Source organism: Balaenoptera acutorostrata, chromosome 5, assembly GCF_949987535.1.
Source record: "Balaenoptera acutorostrata chromosome 5, mBalAcu1.1, whole genome shotgun sequence".
Taxonomy (NCBI): Eukaryota; Metazoa; Chordata; class Mammalia; order Artiodactyla; family Balaenopteridae; genus Balaenoptera; species Balaenoptera acutorostrata.
The window spans coordinates 11,854,701-11,880,234 of record NC_080068.1 but is presented as its reverse complement, the minus strand read 5'-3'; the positions used below and the strand labels follow the sequence as shown (position 1 = coordinate 11,880,234).

The 25,534-nt window shown below is 34.4% G+C and overlaps 1 protein-coding gene across 4 annotated transcripts in view; it reads right to left on the bottom strand.

Annotated features, from left to right (window-relative positions):
• Nucleotides 1-25,534, bottom strand: part of CCSER1 (coiled-coil serine rich protein 1) — a 1,332,111-nt gene that overhangs the window by 608,610 nt on the left and 697,967 nt on the right. For 2 of the 4 annotated variants that reach the window (XM_057546973.1, XM_057546976.1), the window contains one exon: nucleotides 2,545-2,622. The exons of the other annotated variants lie outside the window; for them this stretch is intronic. In XM_057546973.1, coding sequence (XP_057402956.1) covers nucleotides 2,545-2,622 — 78 coding nt within the window. The remainder of the gene's footprint in view (nucleotides 1-2,544; nucleotides 2,623-25,534) is intronic. 4 annotated transcript variants of the gene reach the window in all.

Here is a 25,534-nt window from a genome sequence, read left to right as displayed (position 1 = left end):
AACTGGCATTGATTATTTAAGACACATTCATCATTTATTTAACAATCTCCCTCATCACAAGAACTATTGTGTTTATAGGTCCTTGCTGAGATGCTCTGAATTTACTTTTAAATAATTCTTGCCATGTGCATTAGAAATCAGAGCACACTGTACTCTAACATTAGTTTCAAGTCTCCTGATAAATCTGTTGCAGGCTAGAAGTTGTTTATTGTACAAACCTTTGAACTTATTCACTGTAGTGGATTTTTGGAAATTTCTTTTAATAGTTTTCATTATAATTAATATCTTCTGGGGATTCTATTTCCTTTCTTAAGCAAAATGTGTAGTAACAGCTGTCTTCCCAAGGAAATTATATTAATAGATACTTGTAGTCTCTTATATTCTGACATTTATATCACTGAAACATGATTCATAATGATCTGTAAAGAACAATTTGTGGCGAATATTGACAGTTTTAGAAAAAAAAACAAGAGACAAAAAAATCATCCATAATGTGCATGATTTCTACAAGATTTTTCATTATTTTTTCTGATAAATACTATTGTAAATTACAAATAAGTATAGCATATAGTTGGTATATATATCATATTTGTGGAAAACTAAAATGTCAAATTATATTTCCTGAGAAAATGTGAGCAAAATGTTATAAGTCAAAGGATAATGATTCTTATTGAATATAAGAATGTAAAAAATCATTTATAGATATGGAAAAGTATAGAAAATATATTTCAGTCATGAAAAAAGTTACACTATTGATGAATAATATTCCAAATAGTCACACAATTTATCACATTTAAAATGCTTTACTTATTTCTATTTTGTTTATTTAAAATATTTCCGTCCCCAGTTTTTTCAATATAAATTGCCCTAAAATCTATTACAACACTTACATCTAGTTACTGGCATAGGGTTCAAGATGCATATTTTTGGTAATTAATTTGCTGATTCTGATGATTGTCTTAGAATATATCACCAGGAAGTATAAAGTATGAAATCTTTAGAACATATCATTCTATGTTAATGACTACCCAAATCATATCAGAAACTTGTACAAGGTGATCCTTTAAGGACTCACTACCAAAAAATTATTACTCTTTAATCAGTAAAATACATTAAGCTCTCACTGTCAGATATGAAAAGAAGCTACAAATGATGAAGAATTAACTATGATCATGGCTTTTTAAAGTTTTATTTACATGTCTGGAAACCAAATAGCATTGATATAAGAAATTTTGTGAAAACAAGAAAAGTATGGGTCATAGATATGCATTAAAATGCATAGGAAATCACTAGTAGCTGTAACTTAGCTACCTCCCCTATTGAATTATTGTGGTAAACCCCATTTGAACTTAATAAAAAACATTTATTTTTAAAAATATTAAACATTATCATTTAAATAACATATAGCACTGGTATTCAAGAAGTACTGTAGTCAGAATATTGATATCTAGAATATTTAGGTATCTAGAATAAACATTAAATGAATGTAAGGGAATAACACAAAAGAAAAGCATAGCTTTTAATGTTTTTTAAAATTAAAAAAATAATGTACATAAATATCTGAAAACAATTTCTTCTGGAATTGAAAACTTTGGTTTATATCCTCATAGAGACAGCTTTATGTTAAATATGTTAATATACTTGGAAAGGCAACACAATGGTAACATCATATTTATGTTATAAATACAAGGACATGCAGATAGACATATATTTTATCATTATACCCCTTCATGAAACTTAAAATTCTCTCTCTTCTATTAATACTTGTCAATAAAGTGGTAAAAGTAATATTAATACATTTTTCTAAAAAGAAGAGATTTCTCACAAATGTTAGATACAAGATAAAGAAGATAATTCCCTTATGTTTCCACCAAAAGGAAATTTAAAGTCATGAACTTAGGCAAAGTGAAAATTTCATTGCTTTATTTAAGATAGGTATTTGAATCAAAGTTGTCCAAAATCATTTAGTGTTACTAGAAGCCATCTTGTATTAAAACATGTTTTATAATCCTATTTTGACAGTTCAACAAGTATTTCACACTGAGAACAAAATGCTAACTTTCAATTAAATTACTTTCTGCAACCTGCACCAAAGCCCAAGAGCTAAAATAGTATTGTAAATTTCTCTGCAAAGCTGTGTTTCCTTTTATGTGCCAGAATGTAAAAATGATATGCTTGGCCCTTAGTGATTGCAAACATAATAACTTTATCAAATTGGTAATATATTAGTACTCTCTTAAAAATAAATTGTCCTAGTATTCTAATATGTCTCTTCCACATGTCTGCAAATTCACTAATTCAAAAGACTGTATTAGAGTTGTTGGTTTAAAGAAATTAATAAGACACTGGTACACTAGTCGGTGCCTGTAATTATCTTTTTCAGTCCCAGAAGGTATTTGGGGATTATTTAAGAGCAAAAGATGAATGGTGCACCACTAAATCCTATTAAATCAATGCATGGGCACAGCAGCAGCAGAAGTAAATAAGCTGTGGAAGTCTGAACACCAATAAAAAAGATAAAAATGGTTTCATATAGCTACTTACATCATAGCCTAGAAGTTCAGTTTGTGTGGATTTATCTATTCTTGAAGCAAAAGCCTTCTGTAAATGCTGAACTTTGTCCTGCAAAAAAAAAAAAAAAAAAAAAAAAAAGCAAAACCAAAAACACATTGTTGGTGAGTCATGTGCTTCTACACTAATATTCCCCACTTATTAAAATTTGGTTACTGTACAATTCATGATTCTTTGTGTGCATACTTCGCTCTGGCGGTGCTTTACTCATCAGCTTAAACATTTAGAGCTTTAAATTTCAGATCATAACGACTCCATCTTTGGCATCTTTTCTTTTAGTAAAGGAACCACTGAGTCAGGATCATGGTTGAATGCTAGAGACATGATTTGCTTAAATGTGAGATCAAATGATTATACATTTTTTTGTTAACTGTTGTGTTTTGTTTGGTTTGGTAAATTAAATTGATAGGATTTTACTGATCTCGTTTCAGAGCATTTACATTTAAAATCCAAAACATTTTCAATAAATAATACCATCCAGTGTATTCCATTTAGTATGTTTATATTTTTTTTATCTTTATTTTTTTGCTTCTTAATTGTCTCCTTCTGGAATCCACACATTTAGAAATCTGTCCTTTAAGGGATCTGACATGACTCCAATCCTGTTATAACTAAGGGACAGAATGCATGAAGGATGTCTGGGATTTCATATCTCAAATGCAAATGTACTAATTCCGATTAGCTAATGACTGGGCCTCTGGCTGGGGTCCTCTTATCACTAAATGTATCACTTAAAAGGAGATCTTGAGAATAATTATTGTAATGTGTTCACTGTGTGTCTGGCACAGCTGGGAGTGCTGTACTCACATGATCACATCTCATCTTGGGAGTTTTACTACTATTACCACCCATTCTGAAGGAGAACAATACAGTTTACAAAGTTTAAGTAACTTAAGTTTCCCAAGAAGTTCACGTGATTCCACTAGATTCTGTTTTTGCCTTAAGTTGCTTTAAAGGAGAATTTGTTTCCCTGACTTGGTCAATAAAATAGTTGTATAATATTTTAATGATAAAAACTGATTGAATTCATCATTTAACTTCTTCCAGGAAGCGACGGTGGTCATCACAAACCTCACCACCAACATACAAAACTTGTGTTTCCTCTCCTCCTCTCCTCCCCTCTGCCACCCCTCCCTTCCCCTCTCCGTTCACCCTCTCTTTGCTTTAAATTCTTCCTGAGATATGCAAGTTATCCAAGCTGTTTAACAAAGTACATACATAATTTAGGTAAACATAATTTGACATTGAAATATATAAAAGAAATATTTTATGGACTATTAATGTCCCAACCTTCTAACTTCCCTATTACAAAACTTCTGGTGCTGCTATTCAGACAAAAATGAAAATGGAGATTAGATAACTCAAGAAGATGTAATGTGAAAAGGGAAGATTTTAATTATTTGAAAAGGATAAGTGAAAATGTGGCCACATTTTCCAAAATAAATTTAAAACAAGAAATAACAAGTTGTGTTTATTTAGACTTCTTTTGGAACTGGGAAGAGAGCAAAAAGGTAGTAGCAGGTAAAGGAACAAATAACATTTGCTATCAGTGAATGGTGGTTTAGAAAAATTTTTGAAGTGGGTTGGAGTCATAAGTATTAGAAAAGTAAGTTATACATCTGTAGGTATATAAATGTTTGTATATGAATCAGAAACTACACTCTAATGCATACAGTGGGGAAGAATAGATAGCAAATACTTCCATTATGCTTTCCCCACATTTTTTATTTTCAAGGGCTTCCACTCTAAAGATAGGAGTTGAAAAGGATTGGTAAACTCTGGTCCATTGGCCTGAGTTTTAAGACTAAGGAAATTTAAATCAAGATAAATGAAAAACTCGAAAAGCTTCATAAACCAAAAGCCTAATAAAAGCAAAACAAATAAACCCTAAATAAAGAATAGCTATCTTCAGAAGTTTTAAAAGAAAAAACCACAGACATTTCTAGTGAAAAATTCACTGCTACTCCCTTTTGCAGGCATTTCCACAACAAAAACATCATATTTGAATTATTTATTATGTATACACTTGTATGCCATATTCAAATGTGGAGAGTAAATTAAACGTTTCCAATTGACTTATGTGCACAAAATTAAGAATTAAATAATTCAGTGTAAGTTTATTTAGTAGGAAGAAAACTTATGAAACTTTATGATAATTTCTATAACAGAGTTAGATTAAATAAAGACTATATAGTTGCTGGGAGATAAGTCTTAATGAGTCTTTTGAATTTCTGAAAGACAGATGGAAATATATGGATCAACAAATTTAATATATAATAAGAGTATTATAGATAATAAAATAGAAAGTATACAACAAAAATAACTATTACTAGATGATGGAACTGCAGATAATTTTTATTTCTTATGTAAGAAATGAATATATACTAATTGTGTATATATATATATTTATATATATAATAGAGGAATAGAAACAAAGCATCATATTTTCATTTCCACACTGATTTGACACAATAAACATTTTGATTAAAATTGATTTATTTCAGTATAGAGAAATAGACATTTCATCTTTCTGATGCAAATGTATTTGCACACCTTAATTCATCTATAATTTTTATTAAATGCACATTATGGGTGTTGTTCAAGGTACAGGGGACATGAAGGGGGAAAAAAAATAGCTTCTTTTATTAAAAAAACAAAACAAAACAACTTCCAGTGTGGAAAGACAGAGAAATCAAAGACAATTAGTATTCAATATATAAGGTAAAGGTACTATAGAGAAGCTGGAGATATGTGTATGTGTTGGAGAGAAACATAGGAGAGTTAAATAACTAGAATGCAGAAGCTACTGACGTCCCAACTAAGATGAGAAACATGAATTATTATTAGCCACTTGGAGTGGAAGGGATAGGGGTTCTTTCTCAGGCAATGACATTTGCAAATATTTCAAAGTCAGAGAGACCCGTACAAAGATATGTATAAACAGCTACTAGTTCAAACTTGCCTAAGGAGAGACAATGAAAGGGACAATAGTGGGAAATGAGACTAGAGTGGTAAATCAAGTCCATGCCAGAAAGGATAGAATTCTACATCAAAGGATTTTATAGTTACCTTAATTTTTGAAATATTATTTTACAGTGAAAGGCCATAAGAATATTTTAACTAAATTACAACAGAACTTATTTAAATACTTCTTTTCACCTTGTATAAAAGACAGAATTAGAAGGAAGCAACTTGGAGAAGAGAAACAATTGAAGTACATTAAACTTTATTTTTCTGGACCATCAATAAATTTACACATACATGTGATTTAATGTGGCTTTCTTTCAGTATTTTCCTATGTAAGCAAACATTGCAATACCTTCTTCTAACCCCTCTCAGAGGGATAGAGGAGTATTAAAACAACTCAACTTTTGGTAGATACACTTTATAAATAATTCTATACCCCAAACAAAATATCTAATTGCTTAAATTTTCCTTTCCAAGCAATGACAATATCAATAATTCTTAACAAAACATACCCTTTTTGCTTATTTCAGATTCATAAAACATGTGTGCTTAGAATTAACAAAAAGAAAAATAACTAGCATATTCTGTGGAAAAATGTAACCAAAATGGGATGAAAAAGAGGAATTTCATTATTTATATTTGCTGTTTTTACACTGCTGACTAATCTGACTTTTGAATATGTGGAAGATGTGAATTTTACATAATATTGCTATATGAATTAAAAATATATATAATGATTTTCTCTCCAAATTTCCAAATAATTTCATCTGACATTAAGAGTAATATAACATCTGTATAATAAAAGCCTGTTACCATAAATGAGTGCATATAAACCAAAGAAAACATGCATAGTTTACAAACTTACTAAGAGTAGTTACTTATATTCACATTTCCCTCTACTTCTGTAATCTTTACCACTACAACTATTACTAACAATAATAGATGCCATTAACAGAATATAGTTATATGCCAGGCACTGTACCAAGTAATTTATATGAATCCTCTCAAGAATGCACAATGTCTGTTTTTGTCCCTTTTCAAAAGAACAGGAAACTAGTACTTCGGAAGTTGAAATCAGTTGCTAAAGGTCACACAGGCTATTAAGTCAAACAGGCAAGTTGGAAAACTTTATCTATCTCCAAACCTAGGTGTACTTTCTATAAAGATATCCTGACTCTGGAAAAGCTTACAAGTGGTACTGCTGCTCCCATTTCACATACGCAAGGACACATACGAAATGCATAGTTGCTATACAGCTAGTATGATAATAAAACTGCTCTTGATGTCCATCCTGCCTATATTCTCTTATGAATTCTACTAAGTTATTCTGCTTTACTGTGAAAACAATTTAAGTACACTTAAGATTTATCAGTTTATTTCCTGTAAGAGCTACAATCCCATAAAATATCCATTACTATAATCAGCAAAGCATTTTGGAGCATGAGTCAGGAATAAAATGTTAAAGTTAATATAGAGTTAAAACACAAAATTGAAAGATGTAAAAAAGCAAACTGAAATAAAAACTAAAAGTTGAAAGGCATGAAATCCTTTAACAATAGGATCAGTTCAAGCAGAGTAATCTAAAAGTACATTCTGCTTAAGCTGTTAGAATCATTTCTGGTGTGTGTGTGTGTGTGTGTGTGTTTTATGTGCTGGTCAGTCAAAGAAACTGCCTCTACAATATATGTTGTCAATATAAAAAGGCTAGTTCCTAATTTCTTAAATTTAATTTTCATTAATCATACATACATATCTATTAAATGCCTGATCAAAGATATAATAGGTTCCACTGATATATGTACATTTTTGTACTTTCATGTGTGCACATGCAAGCACATGTCATTGAGGAAGGACTGAGGAGGAGGAAATGTGGTTTAAAACAAAAAGACAAAATAATCACAAAGCCAGTAAAACTGGCTTTTAAAATGAAGCCTCAAGCGACTAAGGAGCTTAAGGGAACTGGCAATTATTTATTTTATTTTATAATTTATTTGCATTATTAGATACCATATTGATTAACAAATTATAAATATTTTAAACTCTACCATTTTATTAATCTACATAATTTTTTACATTAAATATGAACATCTATCATTTCCTAGAGCTCTTAAAAAACTACGAATGTCAAATGAAGTGCAGTAAACAAGCTGAAAAGAAAATATTAAATAATCCTAAGAAATAACTTGTTTATTTTAAATTATTTTAATTACCTACAAAGAAGTTTGTGAGATTCAAGACGAAAAGCGGATAATTTTTTAATAGACAGAACAGGCCTACTTGCAGTAGTTAGATTTATAATCTATGACAAGAGGAAACATACTCTTGAGGGTACAGACAAGATGGTGGAGTAGAAGGACTTGAGCTCACCCCCTCTCACCCAAACACCAAAATCACAACTAACTACTGAACAACCAACAACAAAAAAGACATGAATCTACCAAAACAGATATTCTACATCCAAAGACAAAGAAGAAGCCACAACCTGACAGTGGCAGAGGTGCTTTCGCGATATAATCAAATCCTATACCCCCTGGGTGGGCAACCCACAAACTGGAAAATAATTATATTGCAGAGGTTCTCCCACAGGAGTGAGAATTCTAAGCCCCATGTCAGGCTCTCCCAGCCTGGGGGGTCTGGCATTGGGAGGAGGAGCCCCCAGAGCATTTGGCTTTGAAGGCCAGTGAGGCTTGAGTGCAGGAGCTCCAGAGGGCTGGGGGAAACAGAAAATCCACTCTTGGAGAGTGCACACAAGGTTTCACGTGCACTGGGACCCAGGGCAAAGCAGTGACTCCATAGGAGCCTGGGCCAGACCTACCTGCAGGTCTTGAAGGGTCTCCTGAGGAGGTGAAGGTCGACTGCCACTCACCATGAGGGCAAGGACCCTGGTGGCAGAGGCCCCAGTGAATATTCATTGGCATGAACTCTCCTGGAGGTCACCATTTTGGCACTGAGACCTGGCCTCACCCAACAGCCTGCAGGCTCCAGTGCTGGTATGCCTGAGGCCAAACAACCAACAGGGTGGGAACACAGCTCCACCCATCAGCAGACAGGCTGCCTCAATTTGTCCTGATCCCACAGCTGCCTCTAAACATACCCCTTGACATAGCTCTACCCACCAGAGGGATAAGACCCAGTTCCACCCACCACTGGGCAGGCAACAGTTCCTCCCACCAGGAAGCCTGCACAAGCCCCTGGACCAACCTCACCCACCAGGGGGCAGACAACAGAAGTGAGAGGAGCTACAATCCTGCAGCCTGAGGAATGGAGGCCACAAACAGAGAAAGTTAGACAAAACAAGATGACAGAAAAATAGGTTCCAGACGAAGGAAAAAGATAAAATCTCAGAAGAACAACTAAGTAAAGTAGGGATAGGCAATCTTCCTGAAAAAGAATTCAGAGTAATGATAGTAAAGATAATCCAAGATTTCAGAAAAAGACTGGAGGCACAGTCCAAGAAGATACATGAAATGTTTAACAAAGAGCTAGAAGATTTAAAGAACAAACAAACAGAGATGAACAATACAATAACTGAAATGAAGAACACAGTAGAAGGAATCAATAGTAGAAATGAGGCAGAAGAACAAATAAGTGAGCTGGAAGACAGACTGGTAGAAATCACTGCTTTATTCTGCAGAACAGAATAAAGAAAAAAGAATGAAAAGAAATGAGGGCAGTCTATGAGACCTCTGGGACAATACTAAACTCACCAACATTCACATTATAGGGGTCCTAAAGGAGAAGAGAGAAAGGGCCTGAGAAAATATTTGAAGAGATTAATAGGAAAAAACTTCCCTATATGGGAAAGGAAACATACAATCAGGCCTAGGAAGCTCAGAGAGTCCCATACAGGATGAACCCAAGGAGGAACATGCTGAGACACATATTAATCAAACTGAAAAAAATTAAAGACAAGGATAAAATATTAAAAGAAACAAGAGAAAAGCAAAAAGTAGCATACAAGGGAATCCCCATAAGGTTATCAGCTGATTTTTCAGCAGAAACTTGGCAGGCCAGAAGGGAGTGGTACAATACATTTAAAGGGATGAAAGGAAAAACCTACAACCAAGAATACTCTACCCAGCAAGGCTCTAGTTCAGATTTGACAGAGAAATCAAAACACTTTACAGACAAGCCAAAGCTAAGAGAATCAGCACCACCAAACCAGCTTTACAACAATCGCTAAAGGAAATTGTCTAGATGGAAAAAAAAAAAAGGCCACAACTAGAAACAAGAAAATTACAAATAGGAAAGCTCACCAGTAAAGGCAAACATACAATAAAGGTAGGAGATCATCCACAAAGAAATATGATATCAAAACGAGCAATTGTGAGGAGAGTAAAAATGCAGGACACTGAAAATGCATTTGAAATTATGAGACCAGAAACTTAAAACAATCTTGTGTATATATAGACTGCTATATCAAAACCTCATGGGAACCACAAACCAAAAATCTACAATAGATAAACACACAAAAAAGAAAAAGCAATCCGAACACAACACTAAAGATAGTCATCAAATCACAAGAGGACAAAAGAGGAAGGGAAGAAAAAAGACCTACAAAAACAAAGCCAAAACAATTAATAAAATAGTAATAAGAACTTACATATCAATAATTACCTTAAATGTAAATGGATTAAATGCTCCAACCAAAAGACAGAGACTAGCTGAATGGATACAGAGGACCCGTATATATGCTGTCTACAGGAGACCCACTTCAGACCTAGAGACACATACAGACTGAAAGTAAGGGGATGGAAAAGGGTATTCCATGCAAATGGAAATCAAGAGAAAGCTGGAGTAGGATTACTCATATATGACAAAAAAAAACTTTAAAGACAGTAAAAAGAGACAAGGAAGGACACTGCATAATGACCAAGGGATCAATCCAAGAAGAAGATATAACAATTGTAAATACGTGTGCACCCAACATAGGAGCACCTCAATATATAAGGCAATGCTAATAGCGATAAAAGGAGAAACTGACAGTAACAAAATAATAGTAGGGGACTTTAACACCCTACTTACATCAATGGACAGATTATCCAGGTAGAAAATAAAAAAACACAGGACTTAAAGGACAGATTAGACCAGATGGACTTAACTGATATTTATAGAATTTTCCATCTGAAAGCAGCAGAATACTTGGTAAATTTAAGAAAATTGAAATCATATCAAGCATCTTTTCTGACCACAGTGCTATGAGATTAGAAATCAATTACAGGAAAAAAAAAACTGTAAAAAACAAAAACATGTGGAGGTTAAATAGTATGTAACTAAACAACCAATGGATCACTGAAGAAATCCAGGAGGAAATCAAAAAATACCTAGAGACAAATGAAAAAGAAAGCATGAAGATCCAAAACCTATAGGATGCAGCAAAAAGCAGTTCTAAGAGGGAAGTTTATATCAATAGACTCTTACCTCAGGAAACAAGAAAAATCTCAAATAAACAACCTAACCTTATACGTAAACCAATTAGAGAAAGAAGAACAAACAAAATCCAAAGTTAGTAGAACGAAAGAAATTATAAAGACCAGAGCAGAAATAAATGAAATAGAGATGAAGAAAACAATAGAAAAAATCAATGTAACTAAAAGATGGTTCTTTGAAAAGATAAATAAAATTGATAAACCTTTAGCCAGTCTCATCAAGAAAAAAAGGTTGAGGGCTCAAATCCAAAAATTAGAAATGAAAAAAGGAGAAGTTAAAACAGACACCAAAGAAATACAAAGGATCATAAGAGATTACTACAAGCAATTCTATGCCAATAAAATACACAACCTAGAAAATGGACAAATTCTTAGAAAGGTGCAACTTTCCAAGACTGAACCAGGAAGAAATAGAAAATATGAACAGACCAATTGCCAGTACTGAAATTGAATCAGTGATTTAAAAACTCCCAACAAACAAAAGTCCAGGACCAAATGTCTTCACAGGCAAATTCTATCAAACATTTAGAGAAGAGTTAACACTTATCCTTCTCAAATTATTCCAAATAATTGCAAAGGAAGGAATACTCCCAAACTCATTCTATGAGGCCACCATCACTCTGATACCAAAACCAGATAAAGATACCACACACGCGCGCACACACACAATTTTACATGCCAATATCACTGATAAACACAGATGCAAAAATCATCAACAAAATACTAGCAAACCAAATCCAACAATACATTAGAAGGATCATACACCATGATCAAGTGGGATTTATCCCAGGGATGCAAGGATTTTTCAATATCTGCAAACCAATCAATGTGATACATCAGATTAACAAACTGAAGAAAAACCACGATCATCTCAATAGATCCAGAAAAAGCTTTTGATAAAATTCAACACCCATTTATGATAAAAACTCTCCAGAATGTGGGCATAGGGGAGATATAACTCAACATAATAAAAGCAATATATGACAAACCCACAGCTAACATCATACTCATTGGTGAAAAGCTGAAAGCATTTCCTCTAAGATCAGGAACAAGAGAAGGATGTCCACTCTCACCACTTTTATTCAACATAATTCTGGAAGTCCTAGCCACAGCAATCAGAGAAGAAAAAGAAATGAAAGGAATCCAAACTGGAAAAGAAGAAGTAAAGCTGTCATTGTTTGCAGATGACATGATACTATACATAGAAAATTCCAAATATGCCACCAGAAAACTACTAGAGCTCATCAATGAATTTGGTAAAGTTGCAGAATACAAAATTAATACACAGAAATCTGTTTTATATCTATACACTAACAATGAAAGATCAGAAATAGAAATTAAGGAAACAATCCCATTCACCATTGCATCAGAAAAAATAAAATACTTAGGAATAAACCTACCTAAGGAGGCAAAAGACCTGTACTCCAAAAACTATAAGGAACTGATGAAAGAAACTGAAGATGACACAAACAGATGGAAAGATAGAACATGTTCTTGGATTGGAAGAATCAATATTGTCAAAATGACTATACTACCCAAGGCAATCTACAGATTCAATGCAATCCTTATCAAATTACCAATGACATTTTTCACATAACTGGAACAAGAAAATATTAAAATTTGCATGGAAACACAAAAGATCCTGAATAGCTAAAGCAATCGAAAGAAAGAAGAACAGAGCTGGGGGAATCAGGCTCCCTGACTTCAGACTATACTATAAAGATACAGTAATCAAAACAGTATGGTACCAGCACAAAAACAGAAATATACATTCAATGGAACAGGATAGAAAGCCCATAAATAAATTCACGCACCTATGGTCAATTAATCTATGACAAAGGAGGCAAGAATATACAATGGAGAAAAGACAGTCTCTTCAATAAATGATGCTGGGAAAACTGAACAGCTACATGTAAAAGGATGAAATTAGAGCATTCTCTAACACCATACAGAAAAATAAACTCAAAATGGATTAAAGACTTAAATGTAAGGAGATACTATAAAACTCCTAGAGGAAAACATAGGCAGGACATGCTTTGACATAAATTGCAGCAATATCTTTTTGGATTCACCTCCTAATGAAAATAAAAACAAAAATAAACAAATGGAACTTAATTAAACTGAAAAGCTTTTGCACAGTAAAGGAAACCATAAGCAAAACATAAAGACAACCCACAGAATGGGAGAAAATATTTGCAAATGATGCAACTGACAAGGATTAATCTCCAAAATTTACAAACAGTTCATGCACCTCAGTATCAAATAAACAAACAATACAATTAAAAAATGGGTGGAAGATCTAAATAAATAGGCATTTCTCCAAAGAAGACAGAGATGGCCTAAAAGCACATAAAAAGATGCTCATCATCTCCAATTATTAGAGAAATGCAAATTAAAACTACAATGAGGAATCACTTCACACTGGTCAGATTGGCCATCATCAAAAAGTCTACAAACAGTAAATGCTGGAGAGGGTGTGGAGAAAAGGGAACCCTCCTACACTGTTGGTGGGAATGTAAATTGATACAACCACTATAGAGAATGGTAAGGGGGTTCCATAAAAAAATTTAAAATAGAACTACCATATGATCCAGCAATCCCACTCCTGGGCACATATACAGAGAAAACCATAATTTGAAAATATCCATGCACCATGATGTTCACTGCAGCACTATTTACAATAGCAAAGACATGGAAGCAACCTAAATGTTCATCAACTGAGAAATGGTTAAAGACGTGGTACGCACATACACACACACACACACACACACACACACACACACACACACTCTGTAATATTACTCAGCCATAAAAAGAATGAAGCAACATGGGTGGACCTAGAGATTATCATACTAAGTGAAGTAAGTCGGACAGAGAAAGACAAATATCATATGATATCACTTATATGTGGAATCTAAAAAAAATGATACAAATGAACTTCTTTATAAAACAGAAACAGACTCACAGACTTCAATAAAAAATTTACGGTTACCAAAGGGGAAAAGTAGGGAGGAGGGATAAATTAGGAGGTTGGGATTAACATATACACACTACTATACATAAAATAGATAATCAACAAGGACCTACTGTACAGCACAGGGAACTCTACTCAATATTCTGTAATAACCTATATGGGAAAAGAATCTGAAATAAAATGGGTATATGTACGTGTATAACTGAATCACTTTGCTGTACACCTGAAACTTACACAACATTGTAAATCAACTATACTACAGTATAAAATAAAAATTAAATTTAAGAAAAAAATAAATTAACATAGGGAAAAAAGGAAATGTACTCATTAATAAAATTAACAGAGGTTGATATAGGAAATGTATGTAATAGTGATTATGATAGGGATAGAGTAGGATAATTAGTCAGTTTAGAAATCCTACTAGGGGATTAAGGACAGAAAGGGAATTTTAAGGGAGTTTGGGAAACTGTTGTAAGCTAATGGCAACTCAAGAAAAGAATACCATAACCTAGCAACAATCCACACTACCCTGAAGGAAGACCAGGTGCATTCAAGCACCAGACACACTCAAACCACAAATCCTGATAGTTGAAACACAAGACAATAGATATGGGTTCTGAATCTTGTAACATGAAGTCAGAGAGTTAATAGGCTTGAAGAGTAGCATTTCTGCACGTAGCCAAGACAGAAATGTAGGTGAAAGCGGAAAGAAAAAAAATAGGTGAAATGGGACATTATACCAAAACCTGAGATTAACTACCATATTTTAGTATATGTTATGTCTGTTTTGCTAATATGCATATGATTTAAATAGCATCACCACAGTCCCAGTTATACCATATAAGACCAAAGGAGAACTAAGGATTTAAGTCTTGATGTCTGCCCAAGAATGAGGAAGAAAATAGTCTTCTCCCCCACCTACTTTTCCTTTGATTGTAAAAATGTAGCCCTCTTTGTTCTCAGGGCTGCTGTGCTCCCTTGCCAGCCCACTTCCATCTCTCACAAACATTGTATGCTAAGAAACTCACTCTTTGCCTGCTGCTTTGCCTCACACTGAATTCTTTCTGCTGTGAGACAAAAGAACCGGAGCTTCAGTAAATCCTGACACCAGGTGAGAAGTTTCAATTAAAAGACAGTGGGTCAAGTCCCCTCCTAAGTCAGGGATCATGGGTTCAAATCCCAATCTGAGGTGCAGGTGGGTTCAAGACCCAGACTTTGGGTTCAAGTCCCAATCTGAGTTTTGGCTGGGATCAAGTCCCACCTGAGGAGTGGGATTTCAAATACAGCACCACTATATGAACACATACCTGAGGCTGTTATTATCCAAAGTTTGCAAAAGAAAGTTTTGCAAAGAGTAGATTAGAATTAGGAAAAGGAATACCTTAAACATATAAAAAGTACACAAAGATTGCTTAAAAGAGTATAATCCTAAATTTACATTCTAAATCATGGATTTAAAGATTGAGTTTATGGAAAGAAAAATAGTATTCAAAGATTGACGCTCTATAAGAGGAGAAAAGTTAACTTTTAAAATTTAAAAGCAGTGTAATTCAACACAAGAAAATTCAGTGTTCTGAGTTGTTTCAACTAGATATTGGGTGGATGAAAAAGAATTTGAGCATCATCTTATAAAGGACTTCAGTGTCAATAATATAAGATTATTTAAATATAAAGAATAAAAACAAAGGGAAAATTATTGGAAGTTCTTAATGATGCCAGTCCAAGGATGAACTCAGGAAAGCAAAAGCAACATTACAGAGCACACTGATTATTTTCACCCACCATTAATGAGGGCATACCACTAAAGACATCCGTAGAATTACAAACAAGTCCAACAGTGACCAAGCAAATCAAACCTCCTCACATAGAACATAAAATTTCTTGGAACTGTCAAGAAGATATTAAAATGTATTAATATTTTCTCATTTTCGTTATAGAAAATTGCTAACATATAACAAACCATAGGGACAGTAACACAAAGAATCCCTATGCACTCATTACCCACTTTCAACTACAAACACTAGAATTTAAATTAAAAGTGTTAGCATTAGCTGTATACTTAACAGCTGCACTGGTCACTATTGTGCTTCAACTTACATAAGAGACATTTGTATTACAGGACCCATCCTGGCCATCCAATCACCATGTCTCTGCCCATGGCAAGAGGATTCTCTAGGGATAAGGGAAATGCCACAATCAAAGCCACGTTTTTCCTTCTAACCATACTCCAAAACCCTGGAATTCATTGCCTGGTTTAAGATATGACCCAGGGTCATTCCTCCTGAGGGCCACCCGAGATAGGGCCATGAGAAAGCTGGGTTGATCACATATGTGTTCATGAGGCTCTAAGGGGCACAATCTAGGGTAGTAAAGGGCCAGGTTAGGCAGGAGCCAGGGCTGGCTCTCTCCACATTGCCAAATTCCTGCACAGAATGCTAAGGAGTCCAAAAAAATCTATAATTTGATCACAGCTTTCCAAGTCATTAGCAAAGTATACTGATCAAGACACAAGGCTAGGGGGACTTCCCTGGCGGTCCAGTGGTTAAGACTTCACCTTCCAATGCAGGAGGTGTGGGTTCGACCCCTGGTCGGGGAGCTAAGATCCTACATGCCTCGCAGCCAAAAAAACCAAAACATAAAGCAGAAGCAATATTGTAACAAATTCAACAGACTTTAAAAATGATCCACATCAAAAAAATCTTAAAAAAAAGACCCAAGGCTAGAACATATTTTATTGAACAGTTTTTAAAGCTTGATTTATAACTTAAATCTTTATATTTACATGCTGTGATCCCCCTTTTGTGTTCTTGCCCTGAGTCTCACAAATGTTAGCAGCTGACTTGTTACTAGATGAGTCTGGTTTTTGGTTACCCTACCTCAGGAAAAGTCTGAAAAAGTTGTAGAAAAGGGCAAAGGGTTAAGGGGTTTATTTCATGTTTAAATATTTGAAAAATGGGTCAAAAATATAAAGACAAACAGAGGAAATGTCAGTAAAGCAATAAAACAAACATCTGTATAACACATTTATTTTCATTTTATTTTATGATACCAGACTCATTGGAAATTGCTTGACATCTCCACAACCCACCACTTCAAACAGCAATGGAGGTGATTTTTTTTTAAGAAATCAGAGAACATACCATTACACAGCATATTTTAAATTTATGGAGCTCATTACACATAAAAGATTGTACAAACTGAACATATACCTAGATTTAAGAAGAGTTTAGGTCACTTAAGAAAAACAGATGGATCAAAACTGTAAATTGAGAATTTCTACAACTTTGGCAATTGAAATTAGTGGAGATATTGTACCCAGTTAACTGCATACAACATTCTAGATGTAAAGCATACAGACTCTTTTCCCCAACTAGAACTGAATGATGTTTTCTGTTTCAATTCTAACAATACTCTTCTTGTTTTCAGATTTTTTTTCAAAAAGCACATTATACTATATATAAATACCACCATAGTTTAAGTAATGGTAGATTAAACAAATATATATTTCATTTCTTTGGTGCTTTTAACAGACTAATCAATTTCTTCTAATTTCGTACTCTTCTCAGTAAGGTGGAGCTAATTTTAAAAGACATATAAAAAGGGATTTGAAGGAGAGATGCCTTAGTGGCAGATCCTTTAGAAGCTAGGGGCATGAATTTCCTCTGTTAAAACAGTAGGCATTTAGTGATGGATCAGAAAAGACATGAGAGAAGCTGTGACTGAGAAATACCACCCAGATTGTTTGGGCTTGGCCCCTTCACATTCAAGATACCTGTTAATTAAAATTTTATTTCACAGTCACTTCTTCCTTTTATATTTACTGCCACTACCTGGGGATGAGCAAGGGAATAGAGCATACACGTGTGCCAGGTGTGCACAAGCCAGCACTATCTTTTACTTCTAGCCTCTGTATTGTGTTGAATAGTGTTCTCCCCAAATTCATGTCTACCTGGAACTTGTGAATGTGACCTTATTTGGAAATAAGATCTTTGAAGATGTGATCAAATTAAAATGAGATTGTACTGGATTAAGATGGGTAATAAATACAATGTGACTGGTGCCCTTATAAGAAGAGAGACATTTGGACACAGGAGAGAAAGCCATATGAAGACAGAGGCAGAGATCAGAATGATGTATCTGTAACCAGGCAACCACAATGATTGCCAGCAACCACTAGAAGCTAGAAGAGACGAGGAAGTATTCTTCCCTAGAGCTTTCGGAAGAAACATGGTCTTGCTGACACCTTGGTATTAAGACTTTTGTCTCCAGAACTGAAAGAGAATAAAGTTCTGTTCATTGTTTTTTTTGTTTTTTTTAAGTCAGGCAATTTATGGTACTTTGATACAGCAGCCAGAGGAGACTAATATAGCCTCCTAACTGGTATTCCTGTCTTCACCCATACTTTCTCCACTCCATCTTGCCTACAAGTAACAGCATAGTAATCATAAAATGTAATTTGGATCACATGACTCTTCTGCTTAAAACCTGTTAATTATATCCCATTCCAATATGGTGGCCTCCAGCCATGTGTGGTGAGTAAGTACTTGAAATGTGGCTAGTCCAAACTGAGATGTGTAATAAGTATAAAATACACACTGGATTTTAAAGTACCAAAAACCCTCATTAATAAAATATCTTATGAATAGTATTACATCCTAAACAATACCACTTTGGGTATTAGTTAATTAAAGTGTATTTGAAATATTAAATTATATAAATGATTACCATTTGTTGCATGTTTTATATTTCTATCAAGCAGTTCTGGTCTACATAATAGAAAGTAAACCTTTACCATGGTGTACAGCTTCTGCCTCGCCTGGTCCTTATTTATTATTCTAACTTCATCTCATACCAGTCTTCTTGAAAAGTGACTCATACTCATCTTCTTTCAGTTGCTTGAGTGAACCAAGATTTTTCACACTTGAATTTTTAACATGCTATTTCCTCCATCTGGAATGTTCTTCATATTAGGTGTTATTACTGCCTTAGAGATATCCTGTTTAAGGCAGACTCCTATCTCCAGGTAATTTTCTTTTAATCTCTCTCTCTTTTTTTTAATATATACTAAATGTTCATTTCAATTACTTCTTTTACTTGGCTGTTTGCCTGTTTTTTGGTCTGTCTTCTGCCTTAGCATGTAAGTTCCTCATAGCAAGGATCATGTCTATTTAGAGCCATATTGACATCACACTGTCTAATGTAGTTTTCGGCACATTCTAGGTGTTCAATACGTTTTAATAAGTGAAGGAGTAGGTGAATGAGAGATGAGGCATGAGGTTTGAGAGGATTCATTGGAGACCAGCTGGTGAGCTTGACATACTGCAGAACCACTTGCTATAGGAAATTTAATATTAGTGACATGACAAGTCCAGTAAAATTTCTGGCATTTGCATGGTATATAAATTTAAGTGGGGACAGACTGGAAATGATATATGAACTAAGGGGTTATTCTAGTATTTCTAGGCTGTATAAATTCCTTAAGAGAAAAAAAAATAGGGGGAGAGGAAAGGAAGCAGAAAGACAAAACTGAGGACATTAAAGAATAGGTACAGGACTTCCCTGGTGGTCCAGTGGTTAAGACACTGTGCTTCCCCTGCAGGAGGTGCAGGTTCGATCCCTGGCTGGGGAGCTAAGATCCCGCGTGCCACACGGTATAGCCAAAAAAAAAAAAGAATAGGTACAACTCAAACATGTGTCTGAAGATTTGATGCTGTAACATCAGGTAAGGAATATTTTCATGAATAGATTAGGATTTTTTTTTTCCAAGAAAACCTGATGTACTCCATCCTTACTCTTGCCTGAATTTTATATTGTGAGTGAGAAATTAATGAGGTGATTCCTCCAATAATGGTAAATTAGGGAAAAAAATAACGAATGTAGAAATGTATTCTATAGGAAATCAGGCCCAGCAGAATATTTTTGATACTTCAAGTCCCAAACATTCCCTCATGAATGACATCCCAGTCTGTAAACACCCACTTTCTAATTGTCATGGGACCCTCCACACTGCCCTGGCCCATATCTGCATGAGGGCACTTTGGATAGAAATACTCTTCTGGTTTCTTTCCTTACCTCTCACTCACTTCTCTGCATTCATAAACTGGTAGATGACCTTGGGATAGACAAACAAGCTCTCCTTCCTACTGGCACGGCCTGTCAGCGGATGAAATCTCAGCTTGTCCAGACATAAGCTTACAGATTCTGGCCCTGTGGGAGAGGTCTGCAGTTTTCCATTTTTTGGTCAGCAACTCCAGTGGGTCACTTCAGTTCAGATAAGAAAGTATTGGATGCTTACACGGCTGCATTCCAAGCCAGATTTGGGTTGTATTATATTATATTTCAATCTCTCTGAATCTTCCATTTTGCAATTAATTCTGAATTTAGGAGGGCAAAGAAGGATGTTGTTTATTGCCCCTTTTAAGCCTCTCTCTCACACATGCACACACACACACACAGAATCAATTTGTAAAAATGGAGTTTTAATATAGTTACTGGGAAGTTCTAGGAGAGTTTTAATAGTGTTGACCAACACGACAACCGTAGAACCTTAATACAACCTTGAAAATTTTTCCTATTAAAAAAAAAAGCTATCAAAAAAAGAAACCTGACTGCCTGCAATATTGACATTGACATCTTTGAAAGCATGGCAAAGATTCCTCTAGCTTTTTCTGGTTTGATATTTTTATCTAGGAAGGTCAGCATATAATACCCTGCCTATTTTATCATTATGGTTTAAAAATCAGATTCCTGGTTTGAAGAAAAGAGTCACTTTTCTTCAAAAAGGGGATTGTGAGCATTTTATTTTATGGTGTTGCTTTAATTTTAATGTATATAAGAATTCTTATAATGAACTGAGAAGTGACACAAAACTCCTCAAGGTAATCATTCATTAACAGCAATATGCTGATGACAGCATTCCAGAAGGACAAGCATAAGGGAGACAAGAAAATGATCACCAAGGACTTGCAGAGTCAGCACAGCATTACAGGTTGACAATCAGCTAGGAAACAATGGATGTCATGAATCAAACTTCACCAGATATACTATACACACAGATCAAACTTTACTGAAAAACTCAAGAAATTCTGAATGCCATAAAATGCATTGTCCTTTAAATTGCCTTCAGCACACTCATAAGCAAAAATAAAAATAAAATACAATCCCACAAATGCATATGTGAACAGTGAAAGCTACTAAAACAGAGAATCTGAAGGGATTATGTGTGACTACACCAACTGCTTAGTTGCTTTGGATGTCTGTTTATTCATCTTGTCAACAGAAATGGTACACAAAGACATTTAAAGCTGGGCTTTAATTGATTTGAACAAATATTTAATGAATATCTATAATTTATTAATTCATCCAACAGTAATTATAGCATATTTAACTATGCAAATTAAACTGAGTTCATTCTTTTTCTCTATAATTAGACACAAAAATGAATTTTAATATATATTGTATCATTTTGTATATTTACAAATAAAACTATTTCTAAAAGTTTTTGGCTAATTGTTCACTATGAGCCACTTTAGAGCCCAGCTCCTGAGTAAGACACCACTTTGCTAGCTGCACAGCTGACGGGAGGGGTGAGGGCTCTATCAAGAGAGAGTAGTATATTTCCATTACAATAGGAGACAGGTCCAAAAAAATATTACTGCAATTTATGTCAAAGAGTGTTCCGCCTATGTTTTCCTCTAAGAGTTTTACAGTATCTGGTCTTTAATCCATTTTGAGTTGATTTTTGTATATGGTATTTGAGAACATTCAAATTTCATTCTTTTACATGTAGCTGATCCAGTTTTCCCAGCACAACTTATTGAAGAGACTCTCTTTTCTCCATTCTACATTCTTGCCTCTTTTGTCATACATTAATTGACTATAAGTGCCTGGGTTTATTTCTGGGCTTTCTATACTGTTCCACTGATCTTTGTTGTCTTTTTTGTGCCAGTACTATACTCTTTTGATTACTATAGCTTTGTAGTATAGTCTGAAGTCAGGGAGCCCGATTGCTCCTGCTCCATTATTCTTTCTGAAGGTTGTTTTGGCTATTCGGGGCCTTTTGTGTTTCTAAACAAATTTAAAAAAATTTTTTTCTAGTTCTGTGAAAAATACCATTGGTAATTTGATAGGGATTGCATTGGATCTGTAGATTGCCTTGGGTAGTATAGTCATTTTGACAGTATTGATTCTTCCAATCCAAGATCATGTTATATCTTTCCATCTGTTTGTGTCATCTTCAGTTTCTTTCATCAGTACCTTATAGTTTTCAGAGTACAGGTCTTTTGCCTCCTTAGGTAGGTGTATTCCTAAGTATTTTATTCTTTTTAATGTGATGGTAAGTGGAAATGTTTTCTTAATTTTTCTGTTATTTTGCTGTCAGTATATAGAAATGCAACAGATTACTGTATATTAATTTTGTATCCTGCAACTTTACTGAATTCATTGATGAAGTCTAGTAGTTTTCTGGTAGTGTTTTTAGGATTTTCTATGTATAGTATCATGTCATCTGCAAAGAGTAACAGTTTTACTTCTTCCTTTCCAATTTGGAATCCTTTTATTTCTTTTTCTCTGATAGTTTTGGAAGTTCTAGCCAAGGCAATGTTGAATAAAAATGGCAAGAGTGGGCATCCTTCTCTTGTTCCTGATCTCAGAGGGAATGCTTTCAGCTTTCCATCATTAAGTATAATGTTAGCTGTGGGTTTGTCATATATGGCCTTTATTATATTGAGGTATGTTCCCTCTATGCCCACTTTCTGGAGAGTTTTTATCATAAATGGATATGAATTTAATCAAAAGCTTTTTCTGCATCTATTGAGATGATCATATGGTTTTTAATGTTCAATTTGTTAATGTGGTGAATCACACTGATTGACTTGTGAATACTGAAAAATCCTTGCTTCCCTGAGATAAGTCCCACTTGATCATGGTGTATGATCCTTTTAATGTACTGTTAGATTCAGTTGGCTAGTATTTTGGTGAGGATTTTTGCATCCATGTTCATCATTGACACTGAACTAATTTTCTTTTTTTGTGATATCTTTGGTTTTGGTATCAGGGTGATAGTGGCCTCATAGAATGAGTTCAGAAGTGTTCCTTCCTCTGCAATTGTTTGGAATATTTTCAGAAGGACAGGTGTTAAGTCTTCTCTAAATCTGTGATAGAATTCACCTGTGAAACCATTCAGGTCCTGGACTTTTGTTTGTTGGGAGCTTTAAAATCACTGATTCAATTTCAGTACTGGCAATTGGTCTGTTCATATTTCTATTTCTTCCTGGTTTAGTCTTGGGAGATTGTACCTAAGAATTTTTCCATTTCTTCTAGGTTGTCCATTTTATTGGCATAGAGTTGTTTGTAGTCTCTTATGACCCTCTGTATTTTTGTGGTGTCCATTTTAACTTCTCCTTTTTCATTTCTGATACTATTAATTTGGGCCCTCTCCCTTTTTTTTCTTGATGAGTCTGGCTAAAGGCTCATTATCAATTTTGTTTATCTTTTCAAAGAACCAGCTTTTAGTTACATTGATATTTTCTATTTTTTTTTTAGTCTACACTTCATTTATTTCCGCCCTGATCTTTATGATCTTTCCTTCTACTAACTAATTAAAGCTTTTGCACAGCAAAGGAAACTACAAACAAAATGAAAAGACAACCTATGGAATGGGAGAAAATATTTGCAACTGATGTGACCAACCAGGAATTTAAAAAATATACAGCTTATACAGCTCCATATCAAAAAAAAATCAACCCAATCAAAAAATGGGCAGAAGACCGAAATAGATATTTCTCCAAAAAAGACGTACAGATGACCAATAGGCACATGAAAAGATGCTCAATATTGCTAATTATTAGAGAAATGCAAATCGAAACTACAGTGAGATACCATCTCATACCAGTCAGAATGGCCATCGTCAAAAAGTCTACAAATAATAAATGCAGGAGAGGGTGTGGAGAAAAAGGAACCCTCCTACACTGTTTGTGGGAATGTAAATAGGTGCAGCCACTATGGAGAACAATATAGAGGTTCCTCATAAAACTAAGAATAGAGTTACCATATGATTCAGCAATCCTATTCCTGGGCATATATCCAGAGAAAACCATAATTCAAAAAGATACATGCACCCCCAAATTTTCATTGCAGAACTATTTACAATAGCCAAGTCATGGGAGCAACCAAAATGTCCATCAACAGATGAATGGATAAAGAAAATGTGGCATATAAATACAATGGAATATTACTCAGCCATAAAAAAGAATGAAATAATGCCATTTGCAGCAACATGGATGGACCTAGAGATTATCATACTAATTGAAGTCAGAAAGAGAAAGGCAGATATCACTTATATGAGAAGTCTAAGAAAATGAATACAAAAGAACTTATTTACAAAACAGAAATAGACTTATAGACATAGAAGACAAACTTAAGTTACCAAAGGGAAAAGAGGGGGGAAAGGATAAATTGCGAATTTGGGATTAACAGATACAAACTACTATATGTAAAATAGATAAACAACAAGGACCTACGATATAGTACAGGGAACTATAATCAATACCTTGTAATAACCTATAATGGCAAAGAATCAAAAAGAATAGATATAAATATATATATATATATATATATATATATATATATACTTCAATAAAAAATAAGTCAATCAACAAATCAAACCAATCAAAAACAAACACATAGACACAGGGAACAGAGTAATGGTTACCAGATAGGAAGGGTGGGGGAGGACAAAATGGGTAAAGGGGGTCAACTGTCTGGTGATGGATGAAAACCAAACTTTTGGTGGTGAGCATACTGTAGTGTATACAGAAGTCAAACTATAACATTGTACATGTGAAACTTATGTAATGTTATAAATCAATGTTACTTTAATAAGTAAAATTAGGAGAAAGCTAGAAAGAGTGGTGTGTACGGAGCACTGAACATAATTTTCTCATTACAGAGGGAGTGGTAAAAAATTGTTATCCACGCTCTTTCACTGCTTGTAGCTCATAGGGAGGATTGGCTTCAATAAGGAAACATACCAGTAGGTATAAAATTACAGGTTTTGATAAGTGACATAAAGGGAAGCAATGAACTGTTAGGACAGAGAATAACATGAAGGATGCTCTTTACTTAACATGTGAAGATATAGCGGACCTTACTGAAAAAATGGCACTGCGGGTTAAACCTGCAGGACAAGGACACATCCAGTCAGTAAGTAGGGGACTGCTTCAGAAAGAGATTGGAAAAAGCTTAAGGAGTGTGTGACGGGGAGAAGTACATGCATTATTATTATTATTTTTTTTTGAGAAACCAAAAAAGTACAGTGTGCCTAGAACTTAATGAGCAAGAGGTATATCATCATCAGATGACTGTAGGCTCTACTAAGCACTGGCTTTTATGTTTAGTTCAGTGGGAAACCACAGAAATGTTTTAGGTATGATTCAGTTGTATTTAGCCAACCTTAGTCTGGCTGCTATATGAAGAAAATGGAAGGGGATGGTAGGGAAGATATGAGAAGAAGAGAATTTGGAAGATAACAGACTAGTCTAGAAGAAATGCTTTTGGCAAGAGGGATAGTGTCCTATATATTTTCCAGGCTCAA